The following is a 22,434-nucleotide window of genomic DNA, read 5'->3' on the forward strand; positions in this document are numbered from 1 at the left end:
TGACTGGCCTCCCCAGAAACTGACTCAGCACAAGGAGACAATTTCTACCCCCCCACGATTCCACTCCGACCCAGCCAATCAGCAGACCCAATTGCACCTGTGATATTAAACCCTTTCTCCCCTGTAATCCCTGCTGTCTCAGTGAATTGGCCTTCCTCTTGAGCACCAGTGAACCTTGTTGGGCTGTAACAAGTCCACGCATGCACATTTGCACACAAATGTTACACCAAAGTAGAGCAATTCATTTCAACTGCAGAAAACTGGAAAGGCAGTTGTGAGACAGCAACTTTTAAGCTGGCCTCAGAAATAAGTGTAGGATTTTAATGGGGGGGGATTCAAGGAGCAGCCAAGTCAAGGGGTCAAACGAGGTCCCTCAAACTGCATAAAGAATTTGGTGAGACTGCCAAGTGGGGAAAAGGAGAAGGACTGGGATATAGAGGAAGAGATGTCTGGAAATGGCTTGGGCAAAATTGTGGAAGGCTAGGGATACCAGCTAGGGCATTCCACGGGCATTGGGAAGCTTCTCAGGCCTTCAGAGCACAGAGGTGATGTGTTAGTCTTTGTCTTAGGAAAGCCCCTCTGGTGTCCTGCAGAGGATGGCTTGGAGGGGTGGGATGGAGCAGGAAGCCTAGTGGGCAGAGAAAGCCATGATTCAGAGCCTGAACTAAGACAAAGAACTCAAAGGAGCCTAGTTTTGAGAGATGTGTTGGAGTCTCTCAGTGGGTGTCTGGTGGCTGTGTTTGCCCGTGTCCACCACCACGTCTGCCATCACAGTGGGCACAGCACCTCGGCCAGCTGCCTGTACCCAGGAAGAGGACAGTCCCAGGACTGGGGCAGCAGCTGAGGGTCTCCGTGCCCAGGCGAAGACAGGAGAAGCCTAGCCTCAGACACAGACGTGTGCACACAGAGACATGCAGACGTTACCAGCCCAAGGGAGCCAGCAACTTTGCTCAAATAATGTTTCCAGAAGAGTTAGTTGTGAAAAAAATATTTATATTTGCCACCAAAATTCACTGGGCCCTCAGAGCCTGCAGGTGTGACTAGAAGAATCCCTTGCTCGGTCCTGCTGGCCTCCTACTGCATCTAGGCCATCAGTGGGACTGGAGAGGCTGGAGGGGCACATGGTCTTCCTCCAAGGCACCAGCCTGCCCAGGTCGGGAGGCCAAAGTGAGGTCCCTCATCGCACCTGTGAACAAATGAGTAGCACTGTGACTTGACCCTTGAGTGTGTCCCCAGAAGGCAGGTGCCGGGGAAACCAAAGGGGCCACAGTCATAAAAGCAGATCATCTCCTGTGGACAGCCAGTGATCCTGGAGCCCCACAGTCCCTCTCCCTTCCTCCCTACTTCCATGAGCATTTCTGGCACCCCTGCCATGTGCCAATCAGGAGCCTTTCCCTAGAAGCTTAAAGTCCTCCAAGGTGACAGCCTTGTATGTCAGAGACCTGAACATCAGAGACATGCTGAAGAGCTGGAAGAAAGTGAGTTAGGTGCTCAGGGGGCTCAGAAGAGAGAGAGGACCCATCCTGCAGGGGAGATGGTACATTTGGACACCCAGAGGAGAAGAAGGGCACTTCCAACAGAGACAAGAGCCAAGGAAAGCAAAGAACAAGAAGCACTGCAGACGGACTGGCCAGCTGGCATGTGGGTGGAGGTGTGGAACTAGCTTGGACAACAGCTTTGGGCCCTGCTCAGCGCCAGGCCTGCAGTGCCACTGGAGCAGGCGCCCGGTGCAAGTGACTGCAGGCCGGACAGGAGGAGGGGACGAGCGGGAGCAAGGGCAGCAGGGAGCAATAACGGCCTCAGAGTGTTTCCCAGGTGACTGCCTGAAAGCTGGCCACCAAAGGCATGGTGCTGGCAAGGACAGGAGGAAGCGCCGTGCTAAGGGGCAGCCCCTGTGAGAGGAGCTGGCATGGAGGGAAGCAGCAAAGTGGCCACAGAGGAGGCCCCTGGGCCCTGCCCCAGACTCAGCAAGGCTGTGTGGCCAAGCAGACACACATACACATGCACAGGCGCACACAAACACACAACACACAGAGCAGGGGCTCCAGCCACCACGGCTACTCACCAGGGACGCCTGCCCCTGATGGCTCCTCACGCACCGTAGGCAGCGTCTGCTCCCACGCAGCCCAGTTCACCTCCTCCACCCTGAGGGCGACACAGTGGCTCTGAGGCCTTGGGAAGCCAGCAGTCCAGCCTGTGTTGGCCTGGGACGGCGAAGAGGACATGCTTTCTCTGCAGGATACTGGGCCACCAGATTGCTGCACCCAGGCCAAGTGCCCATGCGGAGGAAAGAGCATCCGTCCCTCCTGGCTGTTCACAGCAGCCCGGGTTGCCCAGAGCAGCAGAATTCAGCTCAGGTGTGTCTTTGTGCTCACAGGTTCAGGGGGTCTTTTAGGGCTGCTCAACAAGGCTACGACTCCCTGTCTCCCTGTTCTCTGTTCATGTGTCTGTTTCTGGCTGTGCAACTGTCACCAGATTCCCTCTCCAAGTGCCCCAGCCTTCCCTGGCCACAGAAGGCCTGGCTCTTCACGGAAGGGGCTGAAGCTGGGAGATCAGGCCGGGAGAAGTGGGGTCGGGGAGCAGAGCAGCCGGGGCAGGGCTGGTACACCGGGAACCCAAGGGCCCGTCTGGCTTCTTGGCCTCCTCACTGTGCCACATTTCAGGCCAGAGGAGAGGTCAGGGATCACCAGGAAGGGACCTTGAGTTTAAGCCACTGGGACAGGCAGACGGCCAGACAGACAGTGGCAGCTGTGCATCCCTGACCTTGCCTGCCTGGGCACAGTCCCAGCTGCTTCTCTGCCCTGCCCTTCCCACCATACCTGGCTTCCAGCAGCTGTCCCCTGGCTTTCAGGAGAGTGAGGCTAGCCTGCACAGCAGGGATTGCTGGTCAGCGAGGCCCCCAGGCCACCCTGCCCTCCCTCCTCACTCACCTGAAGCACCAGCGCTCATCAGGGCTGCCATTTGGCCTGGTGCCCACGGTGAGCATCACACCGGCCCGCTGCTTCTTCCTCCTGCACCACCAGTAGCCATTCTCCATCTCCAGGACAGCGATGGCTTTCTGGGGATGAAGGATGCATCAGACAGAACAGCTTGGGACCCTGACTGGAGGAAGAGGTGCAAAGGGCAAGGGGAGCATGACAACACTTTACAGTATAACCCACAGTCGGCTAAGCATGTGGATTTGAATCGGGCTCCAGGGTTTGAAACCTGTGTGGTGGCAGGTCCTTACCCTCTCTGAATCGCAGTTTCCCACTTGTAGTCTGAGGACAACATACCTTCCTTGGTTGCTGGGAAGTGAGCATGTTACAAGCGCTCGACGACTACCTGCCCTTGTATCATCCCGGGCTCCAGGATCCCACACCGCCAGGCACCATTTGCCCTGCCCCACAGGTGTGCCGTCCCCAGCACACAAGCAAGTCAGGTGGGGCACAGAACTTTTCAGGGGAGGGCACCAAGGCTCAGAGAACATGAGGGGCTCCCCCAGGGTCAACAATGGATCGGCAGCAGAGTGCAGCCTCCTGGGCAAGGCCCACCCTACATCAACTGCCCAAGACCCACCCCAACTCTTCTCTCATCAGGAAGCAGCCATTGCTTCCACTGTAGGAGGGTGTCACATGAGACCCCAGCTGTAGGGGACTCTGCCCCCTAAGACCCCAGGCAGGGTCAGCCCAGGACTTCACATCCCGACCACCTCCCCCACCAAACCGACCCCATTCTACATACAGTGGACACAGAGTGGGAGCCCCATGAAGGCAGGGCCTTTGTCTTGGTCTCTGCTCTGTGTGCAGCACCCAGAGCTGTGCCCAGCTGTACCGGGAAATACTTGATAACAGCAATAGTGGTGCTACAGTAGCTATAGCAGCACACTGAGCACCTCTACGTCCTGAGCACTTTACACCTATAAGCTTCTCGGTCTCGCCACAAGCCTGCAGAGGATGGGGAGACACAGACAAGCTGGGCTGCCTGCTCCGGGCCCAGCTCCCCAGGGTCCTGAGCACTCCTCACTGGCCCGGCACATGGGGTGGGGGTGGGGCAGGGGCTGGGATCCTCCCTGGCCATACCTGCAGCTTCCAGATGCTCCAGCTGTCCGTGGCGACACTGTTGACGGTCTCGCTCATGAGGGCGATGAGCATGTTCAGCAGCAGCACGTAGGTGAGCAGCACGTAGGCCAGCAGCAGCAGCAGCACCACCCCGCGGAAGCGCAGCTGCTCCTGGAAGGCCAGCTCGCCCATGCCGATGGTGAATTTGAAGAGCTCCAAGGAGGCATCCAGGATGCCCCGGTATGGGACCCCACTGCCCTCCTCATTCTCCTGTCCCTCCACAGGCTGCGCTGCTGTGGCATTGGGGCCTCGGGGGGCCCCAGGGACCCAGGCCTCCCGACTCAGGCTCACCAGGGCTGTGGGATGGAGGGAGAGGGGTCCTCAGCCCAGAGAGACCAGCGGGCAGCCCCGAGGATGCACAGGGTGGGCAGGGACAGGCAGAGGTGAAGAGGGCCTTTACCTACAGCGAAGCCAAAAAGGAAGATCAAGTAGACCAGAAGGAAGCGGAGCAGGTCCCGCAGGATGACCTGGAACACACGTGCCCAGGAGCTGCGTGGGTGGCTGGACCCCCCGGCACGACCCCAGACCCCTGCCTCAGCCCAAGTGTGGTTCCCATGTTCACCATATAGCACACACACATATATACACACGTGTGCACACACAGGCCCTGTGGAGCCACACTGAACAGAGGGGTCTTTTAAAATCTCAAATCACATCATTTTCCTGCTTTAAACCCTACAGGAGCCAGGCACAGTGGCACACGCCTATAGTCACAGCTACTCAGGAGGATGAGGCAGGAGGATCCCTTGAGCCCAGGAGTTCAAGGTTATAGTGTGCAATGATCATGCCTGTGAATAGCCACTGTGCTCCAGCCTGGGCAACACAGTGACTCCATTTCTGGATATATATATATATATATATATATATATATATATATATATGCATATATATGTATATATACCAAAAAGAATTGAGAGCAAGGACTGTAAGAAATATCTATACACCCTAAGCAGCGATATTTACAATAGCCAAAAGGTAGAAGCAGGCCGGGCGCTGTGGCTCACGCCTGTAATCCTAGCTCTTGGGAGGCCGAGGCGGGCGGATTGCTCAAGGTCAGGAGTTCAAAACCAGCCTGAGCAAGAGCGAGACCCCGTCTCTACTATAAATAGAAAGAAATTAATTGGCCAACTGATATATATATAAAAAAATTAGCCGGGCATGGTGGCGCATGCCTGTAGTCCCAGCTACCTGGGAGGCTGAGGCAGAAGGATCACTCGAGCCCAGGAGTTTGAGGTTGCTGTGAGCTAGGCTGACGCCACGGCACTCACTCTAGCCTGGGCAACAAAGTGAGACTCTGTCTCAAAAAAAAAAAAAAAAAAAAAAAAAAAAGGTAGAAGCAACAGATAAGTGCGTGCATAAAATGTGGTCTATCCACACAGTGCAATACTATTCGGCCTTAAAAAGGAAGGAACTTCTGTCTGACACATGCCACAACATGGATGAACCTTGAGGACATTATGCTAAGTGAAATAAGCCAGTCACAGAAGTACAAACATTGTATGATTCCACTTATACGAGATACCTAGAGCAGTCAGATTTGTAGAGAAAGTTAAACGGTGGTTGCCAGGGGCTGGGGGAAGGAGAGAATGGGGAGGTATTTAATGGGCATTAGGTTTCACTTTGGAATGATGAAAAAGTTCTGGGGATGGTGATGGTAACGGTTGCACAAAATGTGAACACGCTTAATACCGCTGAGCTGTACATGGTTAAAATGGTAAATTTTACGTTAAGTGTATTTTACCACATTTTTTTTTTTTTTGAGACAGGGTCTTGCTCTGTCACCCTGGGTAGAGTGCAGTGGCATCATCACAGCTCACTGCAACCTCAAACTCAAGCAATCCTCCTGCCTCAGCCTCCCCAGTAGCTGGGACTACAGGTATGCACCACCATCCCTGGCTAAATATTTTACCATAATTTAAAAGAAAACCTCTGGGGGCCTCCAAACCTCTCCCCATGGCAAAGCCCCCATCCATCCCTTCTTCCTTCCTCCCCTGCACTCTCCCTCACTCCCTGGCCACCCTGAGGGCACTCCAACCTTGCTCCCTTTGCTGTTTGTTCCCTTTGCTGAGAATGCTTCCTCCTCGACCCTGGGGTGGCTGAATCATTCTTTTAGGTGTTAACTTCAATGTCACCTCTTCAGAGAGGCCTGCCCAGACCATCCCACCCCAGCATGCTCCACCCTGTTTATTCTCCATCACACTGTCCCATGTGCTTCCTTTATGGAACTGAGCAGGCTGTGCGTTCTTACTTGTCTTCCCAGGGTTTCATTTCCCCCACTGGACGGGGGACTAGCCTGTTTTGCTCACTGCTGTATTCCCACCACTTAGAACAGGGCCCGGCCCACAGTAGGCACTCCTCAACATTTGTTGAATAAATAAATGAATGGAGACACATGCACCTGCCCACACGTCCCAAGGCACAGACACTCGTGAGCTTATGTGCATACTCTCTGCTCCGGCATAGAAAGATGTGTGTGCTCCTGTGCAGACACCTGCAGACACACATGTGTGTGTGTCTGCATGCACATGCAGAGCTCTGGGAGCAGGTGTGTACATGCCCGCACTCGAGCTTACATCCAGCGGGTGTCTGGGTGGTGACACGCAGGTGCATGCTCCCTCTGCCCAGGTTGACTGTGGAGGATGCTCCTGCCTGCTGAAGCCAAAAGGAGTCCCCCAGGGGCACCCTCTTCCCTCACCTTCTGGATCATGACGCTGTAGATGCCTGTGTGTTGGAAGCCACGGGTATAGTAAAGCAGGTTCAGCCAGCCCAGCACCAGCGAGGACACAAGCAGGGGCAGGTACCACTCGATGGCCAGGAAACACAGCACCTGGGACAGCACTGTGAGCAGGGCCTGGACCAGGCTGTGTGGGGGCAGGGTCTGGGTCGGCTTCCAGGCCACTTGACAATATCCCTCCAGCCCCTACTGGCCAGTGCTGGCCACCACTGCCTCTCCCACAGTGTGGCGGCTTGAGGTGTCCTCCGTCTGTCTGGGACTGGACCCAACCAGGGCCTGACCTCCCTCTTGGACAAGTTATTTAACCTCTGTGGGCCTCAGCTGCCCCCCCTATAAAATGGGCATAATAGTAATCACGCCTGACTCATAGAGTGTTTTCAGGGATTGAGACACTACATGGAAAGAATCCGGGCTTCACAGGTGTGTAGCAAGGGCTCAGTAAATGTCACTGTCATGGTCATGCTCTACAAGGACAGGAGAACAGAGGGCTCTGGGCTGGACGGCAGCCTGGACTCCCGGGTCTGCCCTACATGCAGCTCCTGGCTCCCTGGAACTCCGCTAAAGCCAGCCTGGTGCCCCCTGCCATGCCCACCTCTCCTGGGCCTCAGAGACAGTGAGGGGAGGAGGGGTGAGGCCACACGTACAAGAGGATTTCAAAGTAGCTGTCCATGAAGGAGGTCCAGATGAACAGACGGCGCCGCCAGAAGTACCACAGCTGCAGAGGAGGAAGGAGGACACAGGGCATTGAAACTTGCTCTCCAGGCACAAGGTTGCCCCGCTGCCCCTCAGGGGCTGACACTGATCCCCTGAGCGAGTGCTCCCTGCCTGCTGGCCTGGCCATGTGGGAGCCTGGCGAGGACCACCTCGGGGGTTGGTTAAAGTAGCAGCTTGGGTTATGGAAGAGGACACATGGATTCCTCTGATAGCTAATACGGCTTTGGACCCTCTTTCCAAAAAGAGCAGCCACCCACAGACACCCAGACAATGCCAGGGGCCTCCTGGTTCCCACGGATCCAGAAGAAGAGGCCAAGTGTGGTGTACAGGGAGGAGAGTGCTTCTCTCCCACCTTTGGCCTCACAGGAAGCCCCTGTCCTCCAGTCAGCCTGGGTTTGGTGCCCGAGTTCTGCCCACTTTGAGAAGGCCCTAATGTCTGGGCACCCAGCCCTCCCCCCCGACTTTTGTGCTCCCCAGGAGAGGAAAGGCCCAGCCGAAGGACCTGGGGGCAGTGGCTTCCAGCTTGATTCCTAGGGAGGCAAAGCCTGCACTGCCAGGGAATCAGAGAAGCCATCTGCCACCGCACAGGTATCCAACAACGCACAGCAGGGAGGGTACCGGCCGCCTTGGCAGCAGGGTGGGAACTGCTGACCCGCAGCCACCCTGGGGGACTGGGTATGGGAGTCAGTGTCCCAGTCAGTGAAGGGACTGTGGCTAACACGCTCTAAGGCCCCCTGGAGCAGAATTCTAGGTCTGCCTCTTGGTCAGCAAGGAGCCACACAGGGTGGGGAGATGGGGAGGAGCCCTCACCTGGCCCAGAAGGAGGTAGACGCCCCCTAGCAGGATCAGGATGTGGCCGAGCAGCAGCATGGAGTTTCCCGCCGTGGGCTTCAGGGGGAGGAAGGCCTGTTGAAGACACTCAGGTAAGACCCAACAGCTCACCCTCCCAGAGCCAAAGCCAGAGGCAATGCAGACTCCAGGGAAGGACAGCCTGATTCTAGTCTCCTGAGAGGCACATTGTGTAGTTATGAGCATGGGGTCTGAAGCCAGACTGCCTGGGTTCAGACCCTGTCTCCACCTCTTACAGCCTGTGTGACCTTGGATAAGTTACTTAATCTCTCTGTGTCTTCCTTCCCTCACCTGGGGATGGTGATAATTTATCATCTCTGAGGGTTATTGTGAGCATGAATTGACACATGTCAATCACTTAGGATCCTTCTCACATATGGTGAGCACTCAGTGAGTATTTGCCATTATTATTGCTGTGGGCAGTAAGCCTAAGCCCCAGCATTATCCTTTGTAGAAGCGGATGGTAATCCTGCCCCATCTTCCTCCGGGGCTGCTGCCTCCCCCAGGACGCGCCCCCACCCGCCCTTGCCTTCTCCAGGGCAGGCTGGTGGTAGGCAACAGCTGTGAAGATGAGCATGTAGATCAGATAACACAGGAAGTTGAAGAAGAACCTGGGGATGAGCAGATCCCATTTCGCCTGCAGCAGTTTGTTCAGGGGCTCCAAGACCACCATTCGGTGTCGGTGCTGGGGAGGGAAGGGGAGAGCCATGGGTACATTCAGCAAGTACAGATGGGCACCCACTTCATGTCAGGCTCAATGCAAGGGCGGAGAGAAATAGAGGGGAGAGGATGGGGAGTGGCTCCAACACCCCCAGGACTCCCTAATGACCTCAGCCCAGCCCTCACTGCCACAGAGTGACCGAGGGCCTTGCCCTACAGAGGAGCTGCTGGTCAGCAGAGAGACTCTCAGTGGTTGCCACGGGACCCCTGGAGTGATCCCCATGTTGGGTGACCCTGGAGTGTAGACTGAGTATGGCCCGTCAGCCGGGGTCAGGGCCACAACCGACGAGACATGCAGCCACGGCCCGGTTGGCATAGGAATGGGGCAGGAATCCAGTAGGCAGCCCTGATTTGTGGACCTTGCTGGAAGGCTCTACCAAGCCCTCCAAGCACAGTCACACCCCCACGGCTCACCGGGATCCTGCAATGAAAGGCAATGATCTCCAGCACTGAGTTCTCCTCACAGCTGTCCACAGAGGCCAGGTCGTACAGGGACACCCGGACAGGCCCGTAGCACCACTCGGTGAACTTTCGGGAAAGGGGCTGGCATGGTCCTGAGAACTCCCGCTGCAGAATGTGCCTGAAAATCTGCAGAGTAGCCTGGTGAGCTTGCCTGCTGGGCCCCCTTCCGCTCTGATGCTGGGCCAAGGCTGCGGATGCCTAGCTCCCCGCAGCTGCCCACGGTCTGCAGAGCTGCAGCAGACGTGCACGCGCTCCACACACGCAGGTCCTTACGCACAGCCACATGTGCCCAGCCACAGTGCAGACTCTCACACCCACCCACCGCATATACCCCGGCCTGGCTCTTCCTTCCCCACCCCCACCGCGTGGCCCTCTTTCCTGGACACCTCAGGAGGCAGGGAGACCCCCAGCCCGGGCGTCCTTGAGGCCCCTTAAGGTCAGAGGCTACTAGCTATACATGTGTGTGCACTTCTGTGATAAGAATCCAGAGCTTTCGACAGACTAGAAAGGGGTCCCTAACGCAAATAGGTTAAGAAGCAAATTTGATTTCGCAAATGAGGCATGGGGGGGAAGTCTACATGGGGGATGGGTTCCACAGGCCACACACCAGTGCCTCTAAACAACAAAGTGAGGTTCACACACCCCAGGAGGCCAGGAAACTTGGAGGGCAGGAAAAAAGGATTAACACTTCCATTTATGTTTATTTTTATCATAGCTTTAAGAAAAAAAAATCCCTGCTTTCTAAGCATTGGCCCTATGTAACTGCACAGGTTATACGCCCATGAAGCTAGCCCTGATCACAGGGATCAGACAACTGGTAAGCCACTTAGAAAAAGTGGAGCTGCACCATGCTCACTCTTCCTGCCAAAATAACTTCCTGCTAAATCAAAGTTTTAGGCAATAAAAATGAAAATGCAAAAGTTGGGAAGAAAATACGTACATGGAGACTATATATTTATACATAATAATCATAATACATATTATATATATGCTATATACATAATCTTATAGCAGGAATTAAGCAATAGCAAAACCAAGGAACCTGCTGGGCGTGGTGGCTCATGCCTGTAACCCCAGCACTTTGGGAGGCCAAGGCAGGAGGGTCACTTGAGGTCATGAGTTTGAGACCAGCCTGAGCAAAAGAGAGAGACCCATCTCTACAAAACAATAGAAATATTAGCCAGGCGTGGTGGCTTGTGCCTGTAATCCCAACTACTAGGGAGGCTGAGGAGGAAGATCGCTTGAGCCCAGGAATTTAAAGCTGCAGTGAGCTATGATGACACCACTGCACTCTGCACTCTAGCCTGGGTGACAGAGTGAGACCCTGTCTCCAAAAAAAAAAAAAAAGCGCCAACCAAGGAAGCTTAAAGAAAAAGATAATTACACTTGTATACATAAACATTTTTAAATTCTGTATGGTGAAAAGATACAATAAAATTGAAAAAACAAACAACGAACTGGGAGAAAAATTTGCAAGGATAATAGCAGACAAAATACTAAGTTCATTATAAACAGTTACCAAACAGAAAATCTAACAGCAAAAATAGGTAATGGATATAAAAAAACTGTCTCCTAATAAAGAAACCCTAATGACTTAAAAAAATTCCCTGTATTTCATAATGTAATGCAATATATTAATTCAGTAGTCTAAATAATTTATTAACACACATACATTAGAGGTGTATACTGAAAATGTTCTAACTAATAGGAGTGCTCCATCGCAAAATGGAGTACCCAAGACTCTTAACCACTGCCCCAGGCTCTTTCTGCAGAAATTTCAGGGTGAGTGCTGCTGCTTCCTAGAAAGAGGGGAAGAGGAGGGATGAGACAGCTGCTCACCTCGATCTTGCCCTCCTTGGCAGCCAGCTTCAGGGGCGTGAGGCCCTGCAGGTTGGGGATGTCCTCGAGCTGCACTTCCGGGCAGAGGCGGGCCCCAGCTTGGAGGAGCCTGTCGTACATGGCGATCACCAGCGCGCTGTTCTCAGGCGAGTTGTCTGCGATCATCACCAGGGCGTGCAGGGCTGTGTTGCCCAGGGAGTCGGTGGCCTGCAGGCTGGCGCACTGGTGGGGGTTCTCCAGGAGGTAGCTCACCACATCCCACTGCTTGGTGCATGCGGCCAGAGAGAGGGGCAGCTCGCCTATGGGCCGAGGGGGCAGCTTGGGCCTCGGGCCTCCCAGCCTCCACCTGCCTACTCCTCATGCTCCTTGGACAGAAGGCCAGGCCTCCTCAAAATCGGCCAGGCTTCTTTACCATCTAAGGGAGCAGAACAGGGGCCAGCCAACCAGGTCCCCATCTCCCCTGCTTCTTGCTCTCATTAGGCACGTGCTGCCGCTTTGTTCTGACTCTGCCTGGTTGCCACAGGCCAGTTCCAGCAGCCACTCCCCTCTCTGGGTCTGGGCTTGGGTGCATGCTGAGCCTCCTTATCCAGGCAATGATAAAACATCTCTTAAGACAAATTGCTTTTGCAGCAGCACGGTGGTTAGAAGAAGGGTGTCAGGGTCAGACAGACCTGGGTTTAAGGGCCAACTCTGCCACACACTAACCATGTGGCCTTGGACAAGGTCTTACCCCCTCTGTGCCTCAATTTATCCAAGAAAGCCTCGCTTACCGAAATAGAAGCAAGTCCCTTGACCCTTCTGGAAGAAGTGGCCACAGGCCCGGGCATGTACGTCAGCCCCGTTCTCCACCAGGAGCATCACACACCATAGGCTCCTCTTCTCGATGGCAATGTGCAAGGCACTGTGGCCTCGGTAGTACTCATCTGTACACTGGGCATTGACCAGGGGCCGAGGATTGCCTGAGTCCCGGTCGATCTGCAGCAGCGGCAGGATGCAGGCGTTGACCCCATCCTGAAGATTCAGCACGGCCTTCATCAGGCACGTCTTCCCCGTGGAGCCCTCTGTGGGAAAGAGGGAGGGGAAGGGCACGGCGGCGCTCAGACCTGGAGCAGCTGGGCTGCCCGCCAGCGTGTACGGCAGGCCAGGCTCCCAAGTACCCGTTGGGAAGATAAAAAAAGATGACTACTCACTACTGGTGGGAGCACAAACATGTTACAGGATATTAAGGTTCCAGGCACCAAGTAAGAAAATACCTACAGGTATGACTACAATTTCTGCCCCAGAAACTAAGTTTTCAAGACATAATTCATCGTCCATGCAATGTTCCAAGAACATTCAAAACAGTATTTGTAAGTGGCTCCACCATTTAATGGCTCCATCTCCTCTGGCAAGTCACTTGGCCTCTCTTAGCCTCAGTTTCCCTCACTGTAAAATGGGAATATTCCAGGATTAAATGAAATAATATAAACAAAATGTTTAGCACATAGAGGGCCTGGCACACAGCTAGTTGAGGCCAAATACTACAGACAACCCTATGGGCATCAATAAGGAATGTGTTAACTAAGTTATGGTAAATCTATACAGTGGAAAACTCGCTCTGCAGTTGTTAAAGTGACTGAGTCCCATATGTACTCAATGGAAAGTGCTATAAGATTTATTACCTGGGGGAGAAGAACATTGAAAATTAGCACATGTCAAGGCCCCGTGAATGTAAATATATTCCTAATGTATCAAGAAAGTACCTCAGACTTGTGGGGGGAGGGGGGAATGGGCATTTATTGAAACCTTAAAATCTGTACCCCCATAATATGCCGAAATAAAAAAAAAAGAAGCAAAATGCAAAGAGTTCTCATGATACAATATATATATATACATATACATATACATATATATATATATATATATATAAAAGAAAGTGTGAAAAAGACGCATCCTAAACCATTAACAGGGGCCCAGGACGACAGACTGTTTTTGCCCTAGGCTTTATACTTTCCTACTATTGTCAGAGTCCCCACGTTATTTTTCTAATCAGCTCAAACAATAAAGATACTTAGATTTTGGGCAAAGAGTGCTCTCAGATGGGTGAAGGGTACATGTATTATATATTATATTATATCTCGCAACACTATTACAAAAATATAAAAATAAAAAGTTTGAGGCCGGGCGCTGTGGCTCACGCCTGTAATCCTAGCTCTTGGGAGGCTGAGGCGGGCGGATTGCTCAAGGTCAGGAGTTCAAAACCAGCCTGAGCAAGAGCGAGACCCCGTCTCTACTATAAATAGAAAGAAATTAATTGGCCAACTGATATATATAGAAAAAATTAGCCGGGCATGGTGGCGCATGCCTGTAGTCCCAGCTACCCGGGAGGCTGAGGCAGAAGGATCACTCGAGCCCAGGAGATTGAGGTTGCTGTGAGCTAGGCTGACGCCACGGCACTCACTCTAGCCTGGGCAACAAAGCGAGACTCTGTCTCAAAAAAAAAAAAAAAAAAAAAAGAATAAAAAAAAAAAGTTTGAGTATCCTTTCAGTCACTGCAGTGGGTTGGGGGTGGCAGAGGAAGCTGAGAGCCCAGCGGAGCGGGTGGAAGTGAGAGGCGGTCAGGGGCGGCCTGTCAGCTCCTAACCAGGGTCCAGGCCCACCCAGCCAGCCCAACCACCAGCCCATAGGACACCGTGGCCCTAGTCCTGCAGGGCAGGGTCTACCTGTGTACTCTGAGTCGGTGAGGTACTTGCTGGTCCGGCGCAGGTACTCTGGTAGTCCAGCCAGATCCTCGGGGACACCCCGGGAGACCACACTGAAGAGCCGGTCACGGTCAAAGCGGTTTGAGTCCGGCTGGCTGTGGGGGATGTGGTTTGTGACTCATGCAGGAGAAGGGCCACAGCACCCTCCCATCTCAGGGGGCGCTTTCAGAGAATCCTGTAAACACTGGACACCCCTCAGGTCCAGAAGCGCCATCGAAGCCCTTCTGAGGGCCTCTGCTCTCCTACTGCAGACCAAGGAGACCCCAAGTGCTAGGGGCCCAAGGAGGAGGAGGAGGGGCCTGTCCAGGTGCTAATCTGCTGCATCCCTGTGACTCCAGTCATCACAGGCAGTTTTCAGCATCAGGTGCTCATTTGCCAGGCGCCGAGATGCATCGCCTCTCAATAGACTCATCACCCCATAGGGTCTATCTCAGCACACGCAACTCGTGGTGGCTCTTGAGCTTGGGTGTAGGTCTGGACAGGACTGCAGGGCATCCCTGCAGACTGACAGTAGCTATATGCACCACTGGCCTCAAAGAAAGAATGAAGAGCCCAGCGCAGTGGCTCACACCATAACCCTAGTACTCTGGGAGGCCAAGGCGGGAGGATCACTTGAGCTCAGGAGTTTGAAACCAGCCTGAGCAATAACAAGATCCATCTCTACTAAAAATAGAAAAATTAGCTGAGTGTGGTGGCGCATGCCTATAGTCCCAGCGACTCAGGAGGCTGAGGCAGGAGGATCACTTGAGCCCAAGAGTTTGAGGTTGCTGTGAACTATGATGATGCCACAGCACTCTAGCTGGGGCCACAGAGTGAGACTCTCTCTAAAAAAAAATTAAAATATGGGATAGCAGAAAAAAAAAATTAAATAATTAAATAAATAAATAAAAATAAATATAAAGAAAGAAAGAAGAAAAGCTCCCTCCTCCTTTCAGAAACTGCCTGTTGACTACAGAATATTCTGTACCTTAGTCCTCACATCAGTCCTACAGGCCAGGAACCACTCTTCTCCACTAGACAAACAAGGAGGGAGCGTAACTTGCCCAAAGTCACACAGTGCAGAACTGGGGATCTCATGGGGGCTTTGTAACTCTAGGCCCTGACTCCAAACCCCCAGAGAGATTCTAAGCTGGGCAGTAAGAGATTTCCCAGACACAGAGTGTCATGTGGGCCCAACACTGAAACATATCAGACGCTGTCCAGAGTTTTACTGAGAAGCCACACTTACAGGGAATCTCTCCCACAGACCCCAAAAGTGGTCTGGTAGCTCATCAGAATCTGGCAGTGTCTGGTGACGGGAAAAGGGGAAGGGCCTGAGGCACGCTCTCCTGGGCCGTCTCACTACTCACAGGGGCTGGCTCGCCTCTGGGGCTCCTGGCACTACAACCACAGCTATGAAGGGACAAACAAAGGGGGTGCTATTTGATGCTTTGAGGACTTCAGGTTCCAGCTTAACATCTTCTGTAGAATGGGCCAATCAAGAAGGGGTTGGTGACGCTCTGGTACACAAAGTGATTGTTGGGATCAGTCATGTTTTAAGCCTTTCGGCTGTGACTGTGATTACAGCCAGCCCTGCCTACCCCATGTAACACCAGGAGGCTATATGTCCACCTCGCCCTGGCCAGACGTGCCATCATCCACCCAGCAGGCCACATGACCACAATGTGACCAAGAGGGAAGGCTCTGCTGCTGACTCGGGAGCCCTGCGGGTGGGCAGTCTGGCTGGGGGAAGTGGCCATTTGGAGAAGCACTTCCTGTTACAGAGTGACATCATGGTCCTGGGGTAGGAAAGTCCAACAAAGGCCCAGAGCGAAGCTCCGAAGGGCATCAAGGGGCCTGTTCTGCTCTGCTGGGCAGGCTGCACAGTTCCCAGAAGCTCCCATCTTCTCCTGCCCTGGTGCTGCTCTTGGCCACGGTCATCTAGCACACACAGTATGGGGATTTCAGCCTGGGAGGCCAAAGCTGGCGGGCATATCTGAAGGAGGGAGGAAGGGGCTTCTCTGGCAGAGTCTTGCCTGGCCCATGAGGATTCCCCAGCCCTCACACTAGGGGGATGCCAGATGCTCCCCCCAGTCCCCAGCAGGACTGGGAGCAGTACCCCCAGGGACAGTGGGCTCACACAGTCTGAATTGGTAGAAAGACCACAGGAAAACCAAGCACACAGGACTCCAAGCAGAAGCTCATCACTCTCAATCCTTAGAGTTTACACCCCCTGGGTGGTAGGTGCAGCCGAGGGACAGAACCAAGGACCCCAGGGACACTTCCAGATATCCTTGACTCCCTCCCTGAACGGAGTGTGGATCCTCCCACCATCCCCCATAGCAACCATGACAGGAGTGGGGGTCAGGACACAAACAAAGGGGATTTAAGGGTCAATTGAGTACTTGGAGCTGGAAGAATGTGTCCCTATGAAGAAGAACACGACCTCAGAGAGCACAAGGCCAAGAATGGGGAAGGTTCCAGAAGGAGCAGAGCAGAGCAGGGGTCAGCCTGTCAGGTGCAGGAGCTGTCAGAGCCAGACCGAGGAAGCGGCAGGCAGTGGGGAAGGCGCACTGGTGCTGTGCTGGCGCTGAGGGCCCCCCTGCCCCGCCCCGTCCACTGCCTCACCTGGCACCTGCTCCCTTCCGGTAGTTGAGGTTCACTTTGATCTGAGGGGAGAAGTTCCGGTCCTCACTCTGGAACGGTGACTCCATAGGGGGTGGCCCGCCCCCAAAGCCCTGCTTTCCTTTGTCCTCAGAGCCATCTTCTTGACCTCCGTCAGCTGTCTCCAGCCTGAAAGCTGGAGGGCTGGAGGGTGAGGTCATCCTCAGGGCAGGAGGCTGCTTGGTCCGGCTGGAACCTCAGTGGATATCGGGATGTCAAGGGTCCCTTCCTCCTCCCAGCCTCGGTCTGGGGCCTGCAGAAGGAGGTAGACATGTAGCAGTGCGTGCAAGGAGATCCACTCCCGGCCGGCCAGGGGCTCCCCACAGAAGGGGAAGTGAGACGGGAGGGAGGAAGGCAAGGCTGAGGAGGCAGAAGAAGGCCTATGGTATGAGGGCAGCTCCACTTCCTAGAATGGGGAGGAACGGGGACCCAACTGGGCGCCTCTTAGACGTTGTCCCACAGGAAGAGCCATGAATGTCCCCAACTTTTCCTCTGGGACTTCTGATATCTGAGGGGTCACAACCCCTGTTCCGGGGATAACAAACATTTGCGTTAACAACACAACCCTTTCTCTACATGACTTCTTGCCCAGCAGCCAATACTCACAACAGATAAAAGTGCAGCTGCGGGGTGGGGAGGGCCACTCAACCCCTCCCCACAGAACGCAGCTCTCCAGCGCTGGGAAAACCACTAGTCTATTAAAACTCTCCTTTTGCTGCCAGGACAACTAAGGCTCAGAAAGGGCAAGTGACTTTCCCAACGTCACTAGTTGCTGGCAGAGCCAGGTCTAAAACCATCATGATGTTTATCTTCAGTTCTCAGAGTCTTTCAGGGCCCGTCTATATTTTCAGTCTGACTCAACTCTGAGGGCATCGAATGCCACCTCTCTGTGCCTCCGGGTGTCTAGGGGCTTCAGAGCAGGGAGCAAGGCCCCTTGCTGGCTGTCCAATCTCTCTCTGCCACCCACCTCAGGCCCAAGGCTGGCCCTAGGGAGCTCAGCTGACAGCACAATCTCACCCTCACAGGAAAACTGAAACCACAGCCTCCAGCATAGCAAGGGGTGGGGCCCCAGTCAGGGTTGGGGAGCCCCCCTGCATGCCAGCATGCAAGAGCAGAGAGAAGGAAAACAAGTCAGACATGGGGAGGGACACAGCAGGGTGGGAAAAGGGAGCAGGAGGCAGAAAGAGAAGAGCAGGATGAGCCACGAGCCAGGGGAAGTGGAGAGGGGGTGCTGGGGGCAGGCCCAGGCCCACACCCAGACCCAGGACCTGTGTGGGACATTTTCCCCTAGAAGCAGGGGAGGATGGGACCTGCCTGGCTGCCTGAACTTGTAGTTGTGACCCATCACCCTTTCTGTTCACATCGGGCAAGAGGTGGGGGCGGTCTTTCCCCTGCCACATACCATTTAGCCTGGCTTGTGTCCCCAACCAAATCCTGGCCCATTCTGCCTCCTTGGCCACCCCCCAGCCCACCAGTCCCAAGCTCCAGCAGCCGCAGAGATCTGTCCAGATCCTCCCCCACCTCCAGTGACCCCCCACCCACCCTGGCAGGACAGGAAGGGGTGCGGAGGTGCAGGTAGTGGGAGTGGAGCCCCACACACACCCTGGCTCCAGGCTGCAGATGCAAGGAGCCCATTCAGCCTCCCCTGTCGCACTTGGGGGCCCAGCGCCCTCCGACAACCCTGGAATTGCCCACCGACTTACCCTGCACGGGGAGGCAGGGCGTGGCGCCGGCAGCTGCGGGCCCCTGGGATCCCTGAGCGTCTCCGCGGCAGGGGCTGCGGGAGGAAGTGAAGCCGGGAGGGGCGGCGGGCGCTGACAGCGGAGGAGCCCCGGAACCTCCTCACCCGGCTGCAAGCTCTGAGCTCCCGCAAGCGGGTTGTGGTCTCTCTGCGCTGCCTGCCCTCAGCCCACCCTGCCAGTCGGCACGGTGGGGAGTGAGGGTTTAATGCGTCAGGACAGGCCGGCCACCAGAGACTGACCATCTGGACCAGTGGCCACACCCTGCTCTTGGGAAGACACGCCCCGACCTCGACACCCCCACTCTGTCTAGCCGCTGAGGCCCCAGGTAGGGGTGGGGACAATGAGAGGCAGCCCTTGGGTGTTGAGGCATGGCCTTTGACGGGAGCAGGCATGGGGTGGGGGATTCTTGCCCCACTACACTGACATCTACCCCTTCCTCTTCCTCACCACCACAGTCTTCCAGCAGCCATGTGGCTCTTTACTGGGTCCTGACTGACCCATCATGGCGTGAGAGCTGATGTGGACGACCCCCAGGGAGAGGAGAGGTTCGGTCCAGCAGATGCCCCTGAGAAGGCAGCCTCATCCACCCACCCCACAGTCTGGGGGCACTTTCCCACCTCCCAACACCTTCCCCCAGTCTCCTGACTCCAGGGACCCCATGGCTTCAGAGTCCCCCTAGTTAAAGGTACTTCCAGCACCAGCCAGCAGGTGGGGACAAGGAGACCAGCAGGCACTGCTAAAATCGGACCTCCTTGCCCTTCCCTGCTCTGGTCTCAACTTTGGGGCTTGGAGAGCCAGCTCTAGGACTCCTTCTCCTCCACTCTAAACTCGAAGCCCCAGCTCTACCTCCAAAAGTGGCCTCTCTTTCTGCCTGGTCCAAGCCAAAATCATCTCTCCCCTTGGCAGCTGCAGCCTCCTCTAACCTGTAAACCTCATCCTCATAACCTGTTCTCTTAACAGCAACTGTACTGATCTTCTGAAAATGAAAACCAGGTTGCCTCACTCCTTGACTCAACCCCTCCCCTCCCCTCCCTCCACCTCCATGGCTTCTCCTGGTCCTTGGAATAAAAGGCGAACTCCATCCTGTAGCCCACGCAGTCCCATGACCTTCTCCACTGCTCCACCTTCATTTCTTCTTGCAACCCTGTTGTGCATGTTACACTCTAGACTCCCGCTGTCCAATACGGTAGTCACTAGCCACAGTGGCTGTTTACATTTAAATCAATTGTAATACAAATAAACATTCAGTTCTATGGTCTCATTAGCCACATTTCAAATACTCAATAGTCACAAGTGCCTAGTAGCTACTATACTGGACAGCACAGATAGAGAACTTTTCCATCAACACAGAGAGTTCTACCAGACAGCACCGAACACATTTACATCCATTAGACTTTTTGAACACATTTCAGTCTCTGCATATACCTGTTCCACCTGTCGGGGACACTACACACATGTGCACACAAGCTCATACACCCGATGCCCTTGCTCTAGCCAACTGCTACTCATCCATCGCCTCTCCATTTAAACATAACTTCCTCTAGGTAGCCTTTCCTAGACCCTGGACTAGGTTGGGGTCCCCACTATGTGTTCCCTAAGCGCTTTGTACTTCCCTCATCACAATCCATTACCCATTATTGTTAATATTTATTTAATTGTCTGGCTTTACCTTTAACAATAACAAATACTTATTGAGCACTCACTTTGTGCCAGGCAATGTGCTTTACATGTAACCCTCAGACAACCTTATTTCACAGACGAGAAAACCGACAGCGGGCAAGTTTAGATACCTTGTCTAATGCCACATGGCTGGGAGGTGAGAAAGCAAGGACTCAAATCCAGAGCCACACCCTTACCCACCATGCTCTCCAAGGGCTGAGATCTTGCTTTTTTGCTGTATCCTCAGCACCCAGCACAGTGCCTAGCACCCAGGTGGTGCTCAACAAGGCTTTTAGGCCCGGCGCGGTGGCTCACACCTGTAATCCTAGCACTCTGTGAGGCCGAGGCGGGCGGATTGCTCAAGGTCAGGAAAAAAAAGAAGGCTTTTAATGACAAGGTGACTAACCATAAGGCAGAGGGCATTGCTGTGCTGTTGGGCAAAAAGTGAAAATTGGACACCCTCAAGTCCTTTAGAGGCATCACCAAATCCGGTGACAATGAGACTTGGACAGACAGACAACCCTAACTGCAAATTCAGCTTACAAATAGTCCTTGGGTCATTGGCTATCAGGGAAATGCAAATCAAAAGCACAGTGAGACTTTACTTCATAACACTAGGATGGCTATAACAAAAAAGACAGATAATAACAAGTGTTGGCAAGGATGTGGAGGAATTGGAATTCTCTTTTTTTTTTTTTTTTTTTTTTTTGAGACAGAGTCTCACTTTGTTGCACAGGCTAGAGTGAGTGTCATGGCATCAGACTAGCTCACAGCAACCTCAAACTCCTGGGCTCAAGCAATCCTCCTGCCTCAGCCTCCCGAGTAGCTAGGACTACAGGCATGCACCACCATGCCCAGGTAAGTTTTTCTATATATATTAGTTAGCCAATTAATTTCTTTCTATTTATAGTAGAGACAGGTATCGCTCTTGCTCAGGCTGGTTTCGAACTCCTGATCTTGAGCAATCCGCCCACCTCAGCCTCCCAGAGTGCTAGGATTACAGGCGTGAGCCACCACGCCCGGCGGAATTGGAATTCTCTTACATTGTTGGTGAATTGTAAAATGGTGCAGCCACTTTGGAAAACAGTCTGGATGCTCCTCAAAAGTTTAAACGTAGGTTACCATATAACCCAGCAATTCTACTCCCAGGTATATACTCAAAAGACATGGAAACATATGTCCACACAAACACTTGTAGATGAAGGTTTACAGCAGCATAACTTGTAATAACCAACTGGAAACAATCCAAATGACCACTGACTAATGAATGGATAAACAAAACGTAGTATATCCATATAATAAAATCTTTATTCAGCCATGAAAAAGCAATAAAGTACTGATATATGTTACAACATGAAAGAAACTTGAAAATTTAAGCTAAATGAAAGACAGCAGTCACAAAAGATTACATATTGCATGATTCCATTTGTTTATTTTTATTAAGTCTTATGAAAGAGGACATATCAAATATTAAACTGGTAAAAACAGATACAATTGATTTTAGTTAAAAGATTGAGATGTGATCTGCATGATCCCATTTATATGAAACATCCAAAATAGGGTAATCTCTAGATACAAAAAGTAGATTAGCGGTTGTCCAGGGCAAGGGGATTTGGAGGGAAATAGGGAGTGACTGCTAAAGGGTATAGGGATTCTTTTGGGGGTGATGAAATGTTCTAAATTTGATTGTGATGATGGTTGTATAACTCTGTGAAGGTACTAAAGACCATTGAAATGCACACTTTAAATTGGTGAATTGTAGGAAAAGTCCTCTGTGAAGGGAAGAATGCTTGTGTTTTTGATGGGAAATCAATCGAACAGAGAAGCAAGACTTTCTCAATCCCAATGCCATTGGATTCACATTTCAAGAAACTTCATTCAGTCCAGTCTCCACATAAGGAAAATCTCCCCCAATCAGCCTTTATGCCCTATCTTTCCAATTGTGTCTCATTTCACTTCGTAACTTTTTATAAATGTTTCTTTTATTTGCATTTTCAGATAGATTTTTAATAAAAACAGGAGAAAGATCACAAAAAAGTGTAGCAGATGTGTCCTCTGGGGAGGGGAGCTGGGGTCAGGGATGGGAGGGCAATTTTCTTTTCAGTGTGTTTCCTTAGCACTATTTGAAATTTTTACCACTGGCTTTAAAAAACAAATATGGCAACTCTGGTTAAAAATAAATCCAACTCAAGCGTGCAAGAGATGTCTAAAGCCTGTGCATAATTAATACA

General features: G+C 53.0%; 1 protein-coding gene and 1 long non-coding RNA gene across 2 annotated transcripts; one reads left to right on the forward strand and one right to left on the reverse strand.

The window, feature by feature from the left end:
• Nucleotides 1-972: 972 nt before the first annotated feature.
• On the reverse strand, nucleotides 973-18,743 carry TRPV2 (transient receptor potential cation channel subfamily V member 2). The gene is made up of 15 exons (XM_075994050.1): nucleotides 18,506-18,743; nucleotides 16,767-17,055; nucleotides 14,121-14,254; nucleotides 12,189-12,479; nucleotides 11,419-11,717; nucleotides 9,532-9,705; nucleotides 8,927-9,082; nucleotides 8,359-8,454; nucleotides 7,479-7,549; nucleotides 6,796-6,961; nucleotides 4,501-4,567; nucleotides 4,062-4,396; nucleotides 2,931-3,058; nucleotides 2,066-2,145; nucleotides 973-1,186 (listed from the first exon to the last, which is right to left on the reverse strand). Exons 2-15 carry the CDS (start codon nucleotides 16,961-16,963, stop codon nucleotides 1,092-1,094), a joined length of 2,289 nt encoding a protein of 762 aa, XP_075850165.1. The 5' UTR covers nucleotides 16,964-17,055; nucleotides 18,506-18,743; the 3' UTR covers nucleotides 973-1,091.
• A 53-nt stretch (nucleotides 18,744-18,796) lies between these two features.
• On the forward strand, nucleotides 18,797-22,224 carry LOC142861905 (uncharacterized). Its single transcript, XR_012913007.1, has 3 exons — nucleotides 18,797-18,869; nucleotides 20,916-21,061; nucleotides 21,966-22,224. It is a non-coding gene; the product is annotated as an uncharacterized LOC142861905 (long non-coding RNA).
• Nucleotides 22,225-22,434: the final 210 nt, after the last annotated feature.

Source organism: Microcebus murinus, chromosome 18 (genome assembly GCF_040939455.1).
Source record: "Microcebus murinus isolate Inina chromosome 18, M.murinus_Inina_mat1.0, whole genome shotgun sequence".
NCBI lineage: Eukaryota > Metazoa > Chordata > Mammalia > Primates > Cheirogaleidae > Microcebus > Microcebus murinus.

What these genes read in the sequence shown, in the direction of transcription:
- TRPV2 (XM_075994050.1), bottom strand. Translation starts at nt 16,963, where the DNA reads ATGACCTCACCCTCCAGCCCTCCAGCTTTCAGGCTGGAGACAGCTGAC. An exon ending in CGGAAGGGAGCAGGTGCCAG is followed by an intron (nt 14,255 to 16,766) that starts GTGAGGCAGTGG and finishes CATCCCCCACAG; the next exon opens with CCAGCCGGACTCAAACCGCT. An exon ending in ATCAGGGGCAGGCGTCCCTG is followed by an intron (nt 1,187 to 2,065) that starts GTGAGTAGCCGT and finishes ATTTGTTCACAG; the next exon opens with GTGCGATGAGGGACCTCACT.